Source organism: Coturnix japonica, chromosome 12, assembly GCF_054131305.1.
Source record: "Coturnix japonica strain WE chromosome 12, WE-NBRP24, whole genome shotgun sequence".
In the NCBI taxonomy this organism is placed as follows: domain Eukaryota; kingdom Metazoa; phylum Chordata; class Aves; order Galliformes; family Phasianidae; genus Coturnix; species Coturnix japonica.
Window position 1 is genome coordinate 3,341,845 of NC_140674.1, and position 18,075 is coordinate 3,359,919.

At 48.5% G+C, this 18,075-nt stretch overlaps 1 protein-coding gene across 5 annotated transcripts in view; it reads right to left on the reverse strand.

Moving 5' to 3' along the window:
• The window catches only part of DGKD (diacylglycerol kinase delta), a 52,370-nt gene extending 34,634 nt beyond the window's left edge, over positions 1 to 17,736 (reverse strand). For 2 of the 5 annotated variants that reach the window (XM_015871048.3, XM_085512532.1), the window contains exons 1-3: positions 17,519 to 17,736; positions 6,432 to 6,542; positions 5,700 to 5,780 (exon numbers count right to left, since the gene is read on the reverse strand). In XM_015871048.3, the coding sequence (XP_015726534.2) occupies positions 5,700 to 5,780; positions 6,432 to 6,542; positions 17,519 to 17,677 (351 nt within the window). In that variant the 5' untranslated portion in view covers positions 17,678 to 17,736. Of the gene's footprint in view, positions 1 to 772; positions 892 to 1,218; positions 1,359 to 5,699; positions 5,781 to 6,431; positions 6,543 to 9,046; positions 9,284 to 17,518 lie in introns of those variants that run through there. The other 3 variants (XM_085512533.1, XM_085512536.1, XM_085512538.1) reach the window with 3 other exon arrangements.
• Between the last annotated feature and the right edge of the window lie 339 nt (positions 17,737 to 18,075).

The window sequence follows — 18,075 nt, forward strand, 5'->3', positions numbered from 1 at the left end:
CATCTTTTTAACAGCGCTGAGGTGATATAGGGCAGTTTGGGGAACCTGTGCATGTGCTAAACCATATAAAATTCACTGATCCCTATGAGTCCAAGCCTGACCTGAAAGCAGCAATAGAAATTCTCATGTTCTTTCACCTTAAAAAAGTCACATGCTCGTTCTCAAAGCTTATATTTCAAACCATCACAAGTAACCTCTGATCCAGGCTCCTCCTGTTTCTAGCTCATCTGGTTTCAAGTTCCTCTGCTTCAAGTTCTGTGCTATACAGGCACACAGCTCCTGAGCTCAACATGTGCAGTAGACCTGTGCTGTCTGACAGGCAGCTTTGACAGCTCTATTCACTCCTTCAGCACCCAGTTCTGCAGAGAAGACTTTGCTGTTTTCTCTGCAAAAAATAGAATTAACTGCACATTAAAAGCACAAACAGTTTAATTTGACACAAAATCAGAGGAAATGTAAAGGTACTCTCACTACATTGTAAGACAAATCTGCAGCCATCAACACACTCTCCCCATAAGGGAACACACTCAGTACCACAGTATTTTGTTCACCTCCACCTTACCCTTAGTTTTTAGGACAGGTTAATTACCCCCAAATGAAGATTTATGCTCTTCACAACACCAACAACTCCTGGGACAACACATCAAAAGCATACAGTCTGAAGGAGAACAGTCACTCACACAGAACCTCACAACACAGGATCCAGAATCTCTGCTGCTGAATAAAGACAACTCTAAGTAACAAACTGGCAATAATAAAAATTGCAGCACACCTCAGGCTTCCATCCAGCTGGAGAATGACACCCACGCTGCTTCTCCAAGGTGACAGTGTGCTCTCCACAGGAACACCAGCAGCCCTCTGCCCCTCAACCTGCCACAGCCCTCCCTGCCTCCAGTCACACAAGTGCTCTGAAGAAGAGGTATTACCTTAATCTCAGCACTTCCTCTCTCCTGGAACATTGGTTAGGGTGAATCATCAGTTAATAAACAGCATTTCTTAACTGGTAGGTGCAGCTTTTCCAACACTGCAGACACATTTCCCTTTATACCAGTTCTGGAGAATTTCAGTTCCTAAGTCCAGTCAGGAGAGATGACCAAACAGTGGGAGTGTGCAGCACACTTATTCCAAAGAATGTGAGCTCCTGATCAGCTCTTATGCTGGCACAGGTGCTAATTTTCTCATTGCTCTATCCAGAAAACTCAAGACTCCTGCTCTTACCTTTGATGTTCAATCGTCCTCTAAAGTAGTATCCAGAGCAGCCTACTCCCTCAGGAAGACGACTAACCAGATGGCTTGACATGCAATGGACAGGACTCTGTGGTCAGTCTGACCCAGCTGTGTTCCACTTGCCACGAGCTGATTAGCTGTCTGCTTAAGGAGGAGCTGGGATAAGTCTCCTTCTGCTGGCAGCAAAGCAGAGGGGCAGGCACTGACTGTAATAATACACTGCTTCCTGTCTGAGGCTGAGCTGAGAGGTACTTCCCAATAGAAAAGACTTTGCAGGAGCACAGGAGTTCAAGCTCCACCTCTTCCACTGAAGAAACTTTAACTTATGTAGGAAGGGTGAACAGCATGACTCCTGGTGCTTAATGATTTGCTGCATCCAATCTGAACTTCTGGAAGGAATCAAACGACCCACATCTCTCTCCACAGAGCTCTCTCTGGTGGGTTCTCAAAGCACTGAGTAAGACTAGCTGGAAAGTGTAAGTTGAAACCCATGTAAAAAGTTATATGAAAGAGGGTGAAAGTCCACATCGCCATTTGCAAGTGCTAAGTAGGAAACACAAAAACACCAGGTGAAAATCATATGAGAACAAAAGAGATGAACCTGAAAAGATCTAAGGGCTCTTCCTAGGCCCCCTCCTGTTTATAAGTGTTTTATTACTATTATTATTACATACACTAGATTTTTTCCCCCTACGGCTACATATAAATCCTGTTTAAGCCAAGGAAGAGTCAACGAACTAATAAGAACTCATTTCATTAGCTTTGCTCATCACATTGGAAGCAGGAGGTCTAATTCATTCGGTACCTCTTAGAAAAGAACAGATCCTCAGCCAACACACCAACCTGAGAAGTAAAGATTTGTTCACCACACAAAGATTTACAAAAGTAGGCTTATGGAGGTGGCCCAAAGTCCTTTCAGAGGCTGTTGAGTGGACAGCTATGGTGGCAAAACATCAGCCTGGGCAACATACAATAAAGCAATCTGTACCACCCACATTTTATGGGCTTTATATCAGAGAAACGGGGTGCTAGAGGGTATGGCTGGGCAAGCTCAGCTCAGAAATTAGCATCAGGCACTGAGTTCACCCACTCACATCTGTCTGCTGACCTCCATTTCACAAGGCATACATGTGGAGGCACACACTGATGGTGAGCATTCAGGATAAAAGCTGACCACCCTCCTAGAAATAAGTGTGTCTGAAGTACCAGGGCAAAATGCAGAACTCTTCCTGGAGTAACAAGGAAGGCTCTGCATTCCCTCAGGAGAACATGTTTTAAATCAGCGTGTCCCACCAAACTATGCCACAAATGAGAAGCTCTGCTTTCTGCATGAAGCCAAAGGCATGGAGAACTCCCAGCCTCTCTGTGTCTGGCCATTACTGAAGGTCCTCACAGAACGCAAAGGAGTTTTATGATACTGGTGTAACAAAAACAGAGCTCCTTTCTGTTCTCAGTATGAAGAAATGGTGTCTAGAGGTTCAAACTACTGGATAACTTTAGCATTGCAAAGTATTGCAATGCACTTATTCTCAGCTCTGCAAGATGATAATCACCCTTTAGTGTCCAGAATGTCAGTAACCACTGCAGCCAAGTGCTGCACATAAAAAACTACATCTAGTGCATCATGTGAACCAGCTAGAAATGACCATTCACTCAAAAGTTCACCAGGAAGATTGCTGTGATGCCAGAACAAAGCTGAGAGTGCACGCCATGGTTATCCCTGGGTAGCACCATAGAAGATTCATTCTGAGGCATTGTGGAAGACAGCAGCCATTGCAAAATCCCCTGGTGAGAGATGTGTACAGCAGGTACTATGGGATTACACGTGGGAAGAAGCAGTCACGTACAGCCCAGACATCCACAAAGAATTAATTCTGTCTTATAATGACAGAGATGTGACCAAACAAGCAAATACTGCATCTCCAATCCTCCTGAGAAGGGAGGCCTGCTGTGGGGCTGCTATACGATTTGTTCCTGGAAGCTTCCTGCTAAATAACTGCAGCCACTGTGCCTGACCTAAAGGAACAATAGCTAAACATAAAGCTTTTCCTTACACCTCTCAAGGGACGCAGCTGCACAACATCTTACACTCAGAGATGCTCTTAGTCACATGTTCCCACAACATTTTATGGCCATGCATCCATTAACTTTGGGTAGCAGTCCTGAAAACTGTCCTGACTACAGCCTGTGCAAACAGGATACGAACACTGAAAGTGACCGAGTAAACAACAGTGGAACCCATATCATATGCTCTCGTTATTAAAGGAAGAGGTCTGCATCTTAATATTCACTTTCCTCTCTCTTCTGCTGGCTGCCAGCAGTCCTATGTAGAACATTTATTGGCAGCTTTATTTTTTAACCTTATTCTTCTTGAATGAGGAACATCACTCATGAAGCTCACTCACAGAGCTGATCTACTCTTCACTGCCTTCAGATGTACTTTTCCATTTGAAGTAGAATCAAGAACTGCCCAAGGAACGTCTAAGAGACTGAAAAAAGAACAAGTAGTAGAGATGAGACTCCAACAACAAAAACGCAGTTTGAGATTCAAAGTGTTAATGTAATGCAAATTGTTCTAGGGTAAAGGATAGGCAACCTGGACAACAGATAGAGAACAAGAAGACAATACTAAGTGTGAGCTTATTCCACCTTATGAACTAAACCAGATACCTCCTGCCTGGTAGAACCTCTACCTTAAGCAGTATGGACATGGACAGCAGATGAGTTTACCCACAAATAAATCAGTTTTTCCTAAATCCAAAACTACCAGTCTCCCACAAAGAAAAAGCAACAGAAGAACAGCCAAAACACATCCAACTCCAAAGCAACTGTTTTACGACACGGACTGTTTGATGTTTCCACTTTAGGGCAAACCCTCATCAGTGAATCCCACTGATCTGAAACAGGAAAGAAAATGCCAAGAACTCTGGATTTTAGAAATGAACTAAGCTGGGGATGTACAGGAGGGACACAGAGTGCTCTCAAACCACCTTCCCCTATCCCCCCCCCCAAAAAAACCCAAACCCAAACAAACAATAACAACAACAAAAAAAAACAACCCAAGAGAAAATAGCAAGACTGCAAGGAATCCAATGCAGTGATGTGACAGAACAACAGCAGTAACCTTCTGATTTTCAAAGCATTTTTATAGCTCACAGTAAACTGCAGCCAAAGCAGACTCTAAGGCATGGTAGACAGAGCAGAAAGACATGAAGTGAGACTTTTTCCTGTGGCTCACCTGAGCGCGCAGGATACAGCGATCAGCTGGAGACAGTGCAAACTCTCTCTGCTACTTGAATGCTTGAGTAATCTTGAAACTTCTTACCCCTTAGGAAAGGCAGGAACCATCAGAGAGAGGAACTGTACTCATGGAAGTAACTCACTTCTGGATTCAGATGGGGACAATTTGAGTGCAAATTTCTTCCCATGCATAAATCCAGTGCCTCTGACAGAGATCACCTCTCTCTCAACTCCAACAATAAGCAAAAGCACATTTTTCTTAATCTGAAAAATCAGCCTTATTTTACATATGGAAAAAGTGAAACAAAACGTATTATTGACAGAAAAATAACTTTACATTTTCAAGAATGTATCTCCTACAGAAATTGCTGCAGAAGCCTTCTCTGTGTGCACATGCACTGACACCTGTTCTGTCTTTACTGTCAGATGCAGATGGGCATCCTACATGTCCAATTATTGATGCAGGAAACGTTTCAAACATGTTTAATCTACAGATGGCACAATAGCTGCTTTGCCTGAGTACTACAAAGCCAAAAGTTACAGCTGCATGATGGAAATACCCTTTGCTACATGTGTTTGTTTAAAGCAGTGGGTCTCTATTGCAGAGCAAGCCACACTGTTCAGTCTTGGTCACCAGCAGGATCGGTTTTCTTCCTCCACCTGGATTGCTCCCTCCTTCATGTTGCCTTAAATCAATCTTGTTTCCTATTTTCACTCCCTCCTCCCTTGTGAGTCCATGGGAGGCTGCGTGTTTATCTCTACGCAACTTCTTTTCTCTGTTCCTCTTTTTGCTTTCCTCTATATTATAGCTTGCATGCATAAACACACATACATCCACATACAAATAAAGTCAGCAAAAAAAAGTTTACATATTTTCAGAGCTGAAGGGCAAAAATCCTTTAGCAAAACTTCCAGCATAAACATCCCCCCCACCCTGAACTCCCTCAGCATAATGCATTTTTCTGTCCTACAGTGTGTATGGATTCTACCAGACTTTCCTAGCTTATAGGTAAGAGCTTGAATGCAAAACTTCAGCATCTTAAATAGCAACTTGAAGTACTTCCCATGGGCACAGAGATGAACTATGGCTGCTGGAAGGAAAAATAAGTCCAGGTACACTTTTTTGTAAGTAAATAGGCTGCAAAGATTGTTCAGATGTTTTTAAGCTGTGCAAAAGAGAAGGGAATGACTGAAAGATGCAAGAAGAATGGAAAATAATGTGACAGTCTTACCGTGAAGCTGTTGTTGACGTTCTTAGTGCTGGATTCTGCCACACTGGCATCTGTCAGATCCACCTCATCAAAAATAATGGACTGGAAAGAAAAAATTGAAACCTCAATGAATCAGTGAATTAGGTATATAAGCAGCAGACTGTACGCCTGCTTAGCACACCCCATCAGAGCCTTGCATGATCTGAAGAGAAAGCCCAGTCCACAAGGCATGTGGACCCAGAAGCCTGGCTTCATACAGCAGTGCTCACATTTGCCTGTCTTCAGTCAGTGAAACCAGTGACTTGATTTTTATTAGGGGACTACTTAAAAGAATTAAATAAATAAACAAAAAAATACTGTAGGCTTAATTCTAGTGAAAGGAGTCAGAATGGTATCTAGTGAACTATCAGCATACTAAAGCAGATGCTTGGCTGCCCTCTGATTGCATGATAAGTTCTTGCCTTCCTTGTTCCCTCCACTTCCTCTTTTCATTCACGCTCTCTCCCTTCTACTTCATTTTCTATAGATTCACTGCCCATTTCCCAGCACTAAGAGGGAAAAAAAAAGGTATTGCAGGTCTACACGATGCTTTACTTAGAAAACCTCAGGGAGGTTCAAGTGTGAGGTGAAACACAGCTTCCAGCAGCTGCAAAACCTTAAGACAGGTGCTTTCAGAGCACATGCTCCCGTCTGTCTCCAAGACTCATACACTGACTTCTTCCCCTGGAACATAATGTATTTTCAGCACCTCACCTTAGCAGTTTTTGCATAGTAGAGCGTTCGCCCTCGCAGCTTAAAATATCGTCTCTTCCAGCGCTGGAAGGAGCTGGTCTGTTTCATCAGCATCCCCTCTTTGATGACAGTCTACAAAACAAGGAGAGGACAGAGGTGAAGCCAACATTTTACTTTCCAGAACTTTTTATGTTCTCCCCATATATATGCATACCAACAGAGACCGCAGCTTGAGACCAATAATCTTAGTGCCCTCTGCTGGAAGCGCTTAACAAATTCATTCATATAAACAAGAGGAACTGATCGAGATCAAACCATCCCAACACATAACCCACATGGGGTGGGGCCTGATCTTTGTCTCCGGCACTATCACTATACCAACACAGATAAGTCACTTATGACTGAACCAGCATCGCAAAGTCTAACAATGACTTGGGGGCCATAACAGTTAAACTCATTGAGGTCAGACTTCAGGTGCAGGTAATGGTGCCTTTCATCTAATTGCTATTTCATTACAAGCACAGCATCTCTGCCACTTGTCTCCAGCTCTGCTTTGTGATATCATCTGCATCTACCTGGCAGGCTGCAGGCACACAGGATGGAGTGAAACTAGAGCGAAGGAGCTGCATCCAACCTCAGTGCTCGGCGTTCTTCAGACAGCCTTGGCTCTCCCTCAGCACACTCTGGCTGTCTGCCATTTCCCAGGGCTGCAGTGCCAAAACTGTCTACGCACACTGCTTTTTTTTTCTTTTTTTCCCCTTTTCTTTTTTTACTGCTTTATAATTTGATTGTCATACCAGCATGCACAGTCCCATATGCTCGCTCACATACTATACATAAGTAGGGGTAAGTATTTAATCCACATGCACTTCATTCTGCTCTGTCAAATACATTTGATTCCTTTGCTGAAGACAGACTTGGAATACCAACAGCTACATCCAAACAGCCTCAGAAACTTCAGCTTAGAGAGGTAAAAAGCAGAAAAGCCAGAGCTGAGGGTTCAGCCCCAAGTTAGTGATGGGAGGTACTGCCTCGGTGCTGTGTGGAACCTTTGGAACCCACTTCCCTCCCCAAGAAACAGCCCCTGGAACCCACTTCTATCTGAGAAAGCTGAATGTGATAAGCACCCAGTTAGAGCACAGGAAACAAATGGTCCAGCAACCTTGTAAGACAGGTTATTCTGTATCTCAGTGCCAGGAAAATTACACCATTCCAACAAAGCCGAGGACTGCAACCAGCTCATGTTTGTCACACGGTTATGTCAACCGATGAGCAGCAATTAATGCACCACACAGCACTGCGTGCCCACTGCCAGGCTACTACAGAGCACAAAATAAATACTCTCGCTGATCCAAAGGGTTTACATTGTTTTAGAAATCCTTTCCAGGGCACTAAACTTGCTTTTAAAATGCTATATATATTTCTAATGTGGGTCTTTCCTTTTTGAAACAGCTGCAGATTTTAATACTTTCCACACGCACCGGCCCTTGCCAAGCTCAGAGTTTCCTCAAAAAGCACTTGGAAGAAAGTGCTGACTCTAAGGAGAAACATCCGCCTGCCTACACGACTGCTCTCCTGCTGAACGGGGCTGTCCCCACATAGCAGGGCCTGCACCATGGGCTGGAGGGGAGCGGGCTCTGTGCGACGCTGGACTCCATAGCCTCCCTTGCCCTCCTGCACTGGGCTGGAAACAAGGGCAGAGAGATAGCAAAATGCACAACCAAAGGCTGAGCTCGTGTCTCCCACATATGTTCCTGCACCTCCGAGGTGGCTGCCAAAGGGCACTCGGCTCCTGCTGTCACTGGTACCGCAGGGACAGGGCTGTGGGAACACGCTGCATGCAGCCATAAGGCATCTGGCAATGCCTTTAGTATCCAAAGTTAAAAGCATAGCAGGGATTCTCAGAACCAAGATTTTAAGCTAACTTTGGGCTCCATATTACCAAGCAGAGAATCGGAAGCTCAGCCACGATCTGAATCTAAAGCTTCAGCATAACAGAAAATGGAATTCAAAGGCTGACCCAGCAGCACCTTCACTGCCAGAACGCTGAAATCTAGACCAGAACAAAGAAATGAAGACAGGTACATTCGCCCCAGGTACTTTTCACAAGACACCCCAGAAGTCATTCGCACTCCCCATGCCCCCACCTGCCATGCAGGACATCAGCACTGCCCAGCCGTGCTACTGCTACACACATGCACACCTCTGCAGTTTGCCTCAGCATTAAGGCTACAGAGAAGGGAATGGAAAAAATGGCAAGAGATCATTCCAGATTAGAACGTAAACATGGAGGGATCTCTCTGCATTCCTTGGCCAAAGCACGTATCATTAAAAAACGAGACAGAGAAAGCAGCCACCGAATTCTGCAAAGCCCTGAACTGAAGGCAGAAAGGAATGGGGAAGACTCCCAGGATGCAAAGCCAGAAGATAGCAAGTCAGCCAGCAGCCTGAGCAAAAATAGCAGCTTGCAGGAGGAGATGTCAGACCTTTGCTGCTCTGCTTATTCACAGACATTCTTGCTCTGGGGTCAGCCAGAGCCCCCCACGCTCCTGCCCGGCCCAGCAGATCAGCGACATGCAGTGCAGCGTGCCCTGTGCTCCTGGTGCTGCTGCTCCTCCAATGCAGGGCTCACTCACCTCTGCACAGGCCGTGCATTCCTCCATGCCTCATTTAAACAGCATCCTCTCTTTTTTTTTGTTTTTTTGTTTTTTCTCCAACCAAAAGGCAACAATTCCGGAGGTCACTTCGCTCCTCCCTAACGAGCGGTGTGTGTCACTGCACAGCCCCTATCTATAGCAGACCTCCCTGTTGCATACCTCAGACATGAAAGGCCGGCAAGCAGCGGCTCTCACACACACACTGCTCACAAACAGCCTGGGTTCCGAGCTGCCCAGCTCCGCACGAGCTGCTCTTCTATTTATAGGCACAGCGCTCGCTAAGAGTTTGGTGGGTTTGGGCGGAAAGGGCTGGAGATAAGATCAAGATGACTTTATGAAATGATTCAGACATCGCTGCCTTTCTCCTCCTCTGTTCTAATTTTACAGCCAAAGGACTTGCTGCTTGCAGAGGAATGCGGCTGAACAGAATGAGCTGGGGAGAGGGCCCGGCAGCGGGGTGACAGCTGAAATGAAAGGGGGGAGAGAGAGCTACTGCTGCCCACAGTCCCTATGCAACACTTATCTGAAGATCTCCTTCTATCAGACTAAGAGCAACGCAGCTCACTGAGACCACAACAGAATTACTTCTTCCATAAAGGAAAAAAAAAGAACTGAAGCCATTTTAACGTCCCTTTTAGCTGGATCCCATGGGAGAAGCTACTGCTCTGAATCATGGTGAGGTGGGAGTAGGAGCCCATCCTATCAGGATGAACATAGGGCCTCCCTGATGGAGCTGCTGCCATCTGGCTGCATGTTTCTACCTGGTGTCCCATGGTGTGCCATGGGTGAACAGCACTGTGACAAATGGCTTCCTGGAGGAACCTGCAGTGATGTGCTCCTGGCTTCACCAGTCACCCCTTGGTCACAGCACTGGACAGCATGAAAAAGATTGCTGCACAAATGCAAAGCAACAGTCACTGAACAGGGCAGGGTCTTCAGCATCTCTGCAAAGAACATGACTTGACAGCTGGAAGGCCTAAGAAATTTCTGGCATTTCATTATTTATCAGTGGCCTTGAAGAAAAGCAACTTCCTGCAGGAAAAAATTCAGCCCACCACGAGCAGCTCAACCCCCTGCCCCCATATCACTGACCCCCATGCAAACATGAGCAATAGGATGTCCTCAGATCTGTCCTTCCAAAACGGGTGCAGAGGTAAGGCCTAGCCCCAAACCAGTGACACAGAAGCTTTGTCACTGCCCCTGTGGGGATGGTTTCAAGGGCTCCAGGACCCAGTTTGTCTTCACATGGCCCTGCAAAGCAAGAGACAAGCAGTAGGCATGCACAAAGCCAGTCACACAAGCTCTTGTTTCTTGCAGTCTTCTTTGTCTGAGGTACCTCTGCAACCCATAGCCCACATCAGAGATCCCAGAGCCAGCCTACACAGATGAAATGCTTCTTACCCCAATAACACAACTGGTTCTAGTAAAAATAGCAATCATATCACACCTCAACTGCTCACCGGGTTACTGCTGTTCCTCCTGCCTGGATCATCTCCCTTATGAGGGAAGGCTGAGAGCCCTGGGATTGTTCAGCCTGGAGAAGGCTGAGAGAGAATCCGATCAATGCTTATAAATATCTGAAGGGCAGAAAACAACCACACAAAAGCACATTCAAAGCTATCTAAGCAGCAAGAGTCCTACATACCAAAGTCTTCGGCATCTGGGTTGCTCTGTTGGCCATGTGTCTTCAGAGCATTAAAAGGCGTGGGATGCAGATTGCTTTTATTTGTGTACCCTGCAGAACGACGAGCTGGGTGCTGATGCCAAACAACAAATAGCAAGCTAAGGAAGCAGAGCACAGGAAGGAGAGAGCCAAGTAACCAGGCACGTGCAGAGCTGACAGGCTCTCTCTGCATCCACCCACCAAGGGACCATGCAGCTCTGTGCAAGTGGGGCATTGCAGCAATATCAAGGTGCTTTTGCTGTGCTGAGGCAAGCACGGATCCAGAGTGGATAGTCCAATAAAGCTCCCTGGGGTCATCAATACAGAACTGGTAATTACGTACAAATAGAGAAAACCCAACAAAGCGGCGATGGGAATAAATCTAACCAAGCCTACAGAATAAGACACAAGAGGTCAAAAGGCTGGGGGTTAACAAGCTAATCCGAGAGCAACATCCTTCCAGCAGACAGTGGTCACACCCTGGAAATTAACTCCAGGAAGCACAGAGGGGGAAATCTGGATCAGTAAAGCAATCCTGAGTACGGGACACAAAGATCTGCAGCACAGCACAAGCACTTACACAGGGTGCTTGGTCCTGCTGGTCAATTCTGCATTAAAAGCAGTGGATCTTGCACAAGTGAAAAATGCACCACCACTTCTTATGAAAAGGATGGGACAGTAGGAGCACTCATTGCAACAAAAACACTTCAGATAAAGGAAAAAATAAGAGAAAACCAGAGGTCAGCCACAAGAATCAAATGCAAAGACAGAAGTGAGGGCTGGGAGCCCGCTGTGCAGTGATAGAAGCCGTGCTCATGTCGATGAGGGGCTGCCTGGGCCCTCAGCACACACCACTCGGTACCTCTATGTTTCAGTAACCTGCGTGCTACTCACTGGGAAGCCCCACGCCAGGCTGCAGCACAGACCTGAGCACAACCATGGCGGAACAGGAGATGGCCCATCCCTGGAAGTGATGGTGAGGGGCACCAGCACCAGAAATGTAGCATCATTCTTGGAAATGAAAACAGGAGTCTGTACTCAGCCAGGCTGCAGTTTGAACCAGCGTGGCACTGGCAAACAAGGCTCAAATACCTCGTTCTTTGCCAGTTAACTCTGCAGCTGGAGGACATGGAACAGGGTCCTTGAAGCAGCTCCTTTCAGTGCCATTTTCAGCTGCTGCTACTGTGAACAATTCACCTCTGTAAGCACTCCAATCTATCCACAGAGATAACCACAGCAAGGAGCAGCAACAGGTTTAAAAGTTACCCGAAAACTTTGGAACAGGTTACAGTTTTGAAGGGTACCGATTAAACATGAACTCCGTACACTGAAGGACAAATATAAGAAATACGCTGTTAGTTTTTTCTGCCACCTTAAATGACACATACAGAACTACATCCCTCCCCACACTGCCATCCCATGCTTCCCATCCTGCAGGCCGGTGAGGAGGGAAGGGGCAGCAGAAAGGACAGGTCTGGGAAGTGCAGGATGTGGGAAAGCAAAAGCCTTACCTGGAGGATGAGGAGCAAATCCCAACAGGGGGAGGCACAGGAGCAGCCCCTACATGCCCACAGCAGGGCAGTGCCGGCAGAGCAGGACCAGACCACGCACCTTCCATTCCAAGTAGACTTCCAGGAGGACTGTGCCACTAAGAGCAGCTCTTGGCCCCCAGCCACTTAATTAATACTTACGATATCACGGAATTTATTTTTATCTCATCTGTAACAATTGTCCTTATCAGATTTTCCATATTTATGTATTAAACAACCTATGCTTTTAAGTTTTGTTTTCCCCTCACCCATTCGCGACGGCTTTTAAAGGATACTCCAAAGTTTTTCATTTGTTTTTCCACTTTCCCTGTTTTAACGTCCCGCAGATACCTCTGACCATGCCAAGACATCACAACGAGCACCAGCAACAACAGGGGAGAGGTGTGCAGCCCTGGGAACACCACTTTAACTCTGAGCTGAGCAGCAGAGAAGGCTCTGGCACATGTTCCCAGAAGGCTGATTTGTAATAAAAGCTCAGGAATAGATTTTGTTTCCCTCCAGGGCCAGCAGTGTGCCCTGGGGTGCAGAGCTGCCCCACTGCCTTCCCTGCAAGGTGCACGCAACCCAGTTTGCGTGGGGGAAATGGAGATGGTGTCACCACTCCCCATCAGAACGTGACATGGCTGAACTGATTGCAACTCACAAGACTCAAACATAACGTGCCTGATGCAAACGTTATGCAACCAAGATGGTGTTTCCTTTTTATTAAAAAAAAAAAAGAAAAAAGAAAACCACAACACGAAAATAGTTAGCAGATGTAAAGCTCATCCAACTGCGACAATATGAGATTTTCCCCAAAACCAAAAGGCCTGTTGGCACATCAGTCAATCACCAATGCAGCTGAGCTTACACTGAGCCTGCAGGGCCAGCTTCTCCATTGGGAGGCTCTCAGTGCAAGCAGAACCACCTAAGGACAAGGGGAATGGTTTTAAACTGAGACAGGGGAGGTTTAGGTTGGATCTTGGGAGGAAGTTTTTCACACAGAGGGTGGTGACGCACTGTTCACAGGTTGCCCAAGGAGGCTGTGGATGCCCCATCCCTGCAGGCATTCAAGGCCAGGCTGGATGTGGCTCTGGGCAGCCTGGGCTGCTGGTTGGTGACCCTGCACACAGCAGGGGGTTGGAATGAGATGAGCATCGTCAGCCTTTTCAACCCAGGCCATTCTGTGATTCTACGAAAGTCAAAATCCTTGCAATAAAAAAATACTTACTTTGTCTCTAATTTTGTTTGAAGGAACCATTACCAGCCTCACAGTGCGCATTGTGCAATGCAGTCTCAGTGGTAAATCTATGTTCTCAAAACAGGCAAGAGTTTTACGCGAGCCCTTTAGTTCCTGGAACCTGAGCTATAGTTAGAAGGAGAAAAGCTACAAGCGTGTGTGGTTTTGTGCTTTGTTTTGTTTTTAGAGAGGAAGTAACAGCTGTTGCTTTCACATGGCATCCAAAAATCCCCAGCAGCGAGGCAAACTGACAGTGCAGCAATGGCAGCATGGAGCTGGGAGGAATAGGATGCTCCTATTGATGTGGTAATTAAGGGGAAAAAAGGGTGAGCTTCCTTCAGGTGCTCACACACCTGATGTGACCAAGCACAGCTCAGCCTGCACACCAAGGTGAGGAAACACTCTGCCCCCCCTCCCCCCCCCCTCCCCATTCCACACTGCATTTTGTTGCCCACTCACATCAGAGATCCATCCACACAACAGCACAGAGATTGGAGCCCCAGTAGAACAGGCACAGCAAACACAGCCCCACTCATTTATCCTGCTTTTCAGTGTAAATGAACCTGACATCTCTGCTACTGGAGCACGATAGCTTCCAAGAGCCAAGTGAGCCTGGAGAGCTGCTCGCTGTTTGCAACTCTGCTGAAATATACACTGCAAACTGGCCTTAAAAAGATCAAGGTACTGATAAATGGTTATAAACCCTACAGAAAATGATGGAAAAGTCACTCATAAAAGCAAACAGGAGTCAGACTGATAGTCTAAACAAAAGCTCCTCCTGATGCCACCCAAGGACACCGCTGAAATCCTGTCTGGTAAACAAACTGAAACCTCGCATACCCAAATCACACCAAGCTGATGAATGAGAAAAAAGACCTATCCATCCATCCTCTGCTTGCTGAGCTCTGTAATGTGATGCTCACAATGAAAGATCAAGTGCTAAAGGAGGAAGGGCATGGTGCTGCCGGAGCTGCAGAGCGCAGCGCTCCCCATTCACAGCCGCACCTCCCGGGGCCACTGCTGCTCTCAGTGCTTCATCTCAGTGCTCCATCTCATTGCCAGCTCACCACCGAGACCATGCAACTCCTGGGCCAGCTGAGTCTCCAGCACTGCTTACAAACAGGGATTTGGGGCTCCTGCTGCCACAAGCAGCACCCTTCCTTGTTTTATTTCGCTTCTCCCAGCTGCTGCAGGGCACGCCTGGAGCCCAGAGAGGGGCTGGAGCAGAACGATGCTGGTACGAGTCTGACAGGTCCCAAAATGGCTGATGAAGCACTCTGTGCTGCCTGCTTCTTTGGCAGCCCAAGCCACAGCAGTCACCCTGCGAGCTATACTTTATCAAAGCAGGGCTCTTTTCTGTCTCCACAATAATCACAATGAAGCTGATAACACACTTCTCTTCCTGCCTTCTCCTCTTCCTATAAAATTCTTTTCTAGCTAAAAATAAAGCAGCGCATTAAGCACAGCACCCGACTTCGAACACTGAGCTTCCTGCTCGTCCTTCCTCTGCCCCACGCTTCACCAGGGCCGGATCATTCAGCACCCAGACACCAGCCAGGAGCTGCTCCAACCTCTACTGGGCACCCACCGCACCTCTACACCCACACAGTTTGCTGTATTGCTGCGCCAACGTATTTCAGCAGGACACACCTGGGCTCTGAAGCAAGTCCAGTGCTAAGTGCTATGGTCCATCAGCACGCAGCTGTTTTGTACATTTTATCATGGGAAAGCAGAGGATGGGCCCAAAGGAAGCGAGATCAGAGTGCTCGCAACCAACCCTGACAAGCAAACTCAGAGGAACTCATGGCTACAGCAGGTTTCACGCCTGAGCTGTGACAACAGTAAACTTTTATTGTGATTTAACTGCAGCAGATGTGGTTAGAGGCGACTCACGCCCTCAGGGCACAGTAAAAGCCTGCCTGCAGCTCCTGCTGTCACTGCCAGACCTGTCCAACAGCTCCTGCAGCTCACAGGAGTCAGTGGACAAATTAAAAACCAGGTCTGCCATTAAAGAGGAAGAAACATCCTCCAGGTCTCATGAGAGCAATGAGTACCCAAGGAGCTCCCTTCGCTCCCTGCCCTCGGGGTGAGGAAAAGCTCTACATGCAGCAGAGCACAGAAAAGGTGATGATGACGTAGAAAGCCATCAACGAGCACCAGAATAAACCAATCCCTGGTACTGTAATACCTGGACTTAGAAAATGTGACACTGTTTAGTGGAAGGTCTGCAGACGAACACAGGGGGAGTTTAACAGCTGTAGACAATATCTGTTTATAATCCTCGTTCTTAGCATGTTTACGTTCACGTAGTTCAAGTGGCTGATTTAGGCTCTTTCCAGCCATGCTGACGCAGGAAGTGACGTAAAATGGGGCAATGATTAAGTAAGAAGATGGGGCTGTGCTCTGCTTTATTCAAACAAAAGTAAAATTCAGTGCACCTTCTGCGCTTAACACCATGCCAGGAGCATGAAGTCCTGCTCTGAGAAAACCACAGGCACCACATCGCTCAGTAAGGAGCACAAATCAGACTCGCATCCTTCATTCCTGCTGGCATGGGACACCTGCCCCAAGTGGTATGAATGCCAATGTGTGCTTTAAAGTAGAGCAAACCAGCCAGCAGGAAAAGATCCCTATGAATATACCTCACATGCTGCAACACACAGAGCTGGATGTTCACTCTCCTTTGCTACAGATGCAAGATAAACATCAGGAGCACCAAGCAGCCTCTTGCACCCACGCAGCACTGGCCCTTGCTCCAGAGACAACAGCGACTCGAGGGCAGAAAGTAACTAACCTGGTGTTTGTAAACTGAAATGTATCGCACCAAATCCAAGGGTTACACGGGGATTCAAAAGCTACAAAGAAAAACCATGCAGCTACAGTAAAAATAGTGCAGAGGAGGGTAACTCCCTGTGGGTGGTTCCCAGCCTAAGACTGGAGGAAATCTTCACATCTTCTTTTATGTTAACAATGCAGAGAAAGCACAACTACTGTTCCACCCAGACAGCAATGCCCCTAAAAAGACAGGAATTGGTCCAGAATGGGCTGCAGAGGGATAAAGCCTCATAGGGATGAGGGGAGCAAACACGACTGCTCCCTGACCAGGGAGGTGCAGCAAGGTGGAAAAAGCTGGGAAGTGAAACAAACCTGCCACGAGAGCAGTGCTTGTCCTGCCAGGAGGTGAAGCAGCATCACTACATGGCTACAGAAAGAGCAGAGCACAAGATGGGGAAGACTGGGAGGCAAACACGACAAAGAATGCACAGAGGGAGGCACACACTGAGTGCAAGGGACAGCAATGGGAGCTGCACCTTCCAGAGCACAGAGCTGTGGGTTTGGGATAGCTCACAGCAAACCAATGGGGCCAGAGGGAAAGAGTAAGTGGAGGATGGCATAAGGTGACAGATGTGACTGTGCAGGACCCTTGGTGACTGTGCTGTGGGGATCAAACATCACGCACCAAAGGGAAGGCCTGACTACTGACTGGAGGGGCTGCAGGAGAACACTACGGGAGGTGAGTGTGGGAACAGCCGGCGGTAGCACGGCGTCCTGCTCAGCACAGCGGGCTCTGAGCCGGGATACTGGGGGGCAGCCAGGGGTGCTAAGGGGCACCCGCAGGAACACCACCACAGGGCGGCGGGGGTCGCAGGCTGAGCCCGAAGGGCGCTCAGAGGGCGGCTGCACGGAGGGCTCGGGGAGGCCGCTGTCAGAGCCTGGGGGGGGCGGCTGCTGGGTCCGCAGCGGGTCCCTGAGGCCGGGCTGCTGTGGAGATGCACCTCAGAGCCGTGACGGGCCGGCGGGTCCCCGCGGGGCGGGCGGCAGCAGCTCCGGCGGGTCCTCGGGGGCAGCTCCATGAGGGGCGGCCCGGGGACACGCGGCTCGGGAAGGCGCCGAGAGGAACCGGACCGGGAGCGAGGGAGGAGGGGAGGCGGCGGCGCTGAGGAGACGCGGAGGCAACGCCGACCACAGCGCTGCCGGAGCCCGAGGCCCTGCCCGCGGCCCCCGCCCGCCGCACGCACCTTCTGGCGGATCTGCCCGGACGTGGAGACTTTGCGGATGAGTTTCTGCGGGGAGCCCGGCTCCTGCTCCGGCTCGCTGTCCGACGACTCCTCCGCCGCGGCACTGGCGGCGGCGGCGACCGCCCCGGCCTGGGGCTGCACGGCACCCGCCGCCGCCATGCTGCACCGAGCGGGGCGGCGCGGCCGGAGCCCACCCCCCAGCACCGCCCGCCTCCTGCAGCGCCTCCTGGCGGCCATGACGGGAAGCGCTGAGGCGGCTCCTCCCGCTCGGCGCCCCCAGCCGGGCTCCCCCCGCCTCAGCCTGTGGTGGGGCCGTGAGGGGCCGCGGGGCGGGCAGGAGCTCCGTCAGCCGGGAATCACCGCACGATTAACGATACAAATAGCGCAGCGGTAGTTAGAAAGGCCTTCCCCGTACTGATGGAGCTGCGGGGTCCCCGCTTGCAGAGCATCGTTAAGCAAATCAGGCTCAACGCTGCTGATCCAACAGCAACCTGCTGACTGCAGGCTTTACAGCATCCACTGTGAGGGAATGGGCATCTCTAAAACGTGTTTTTCCC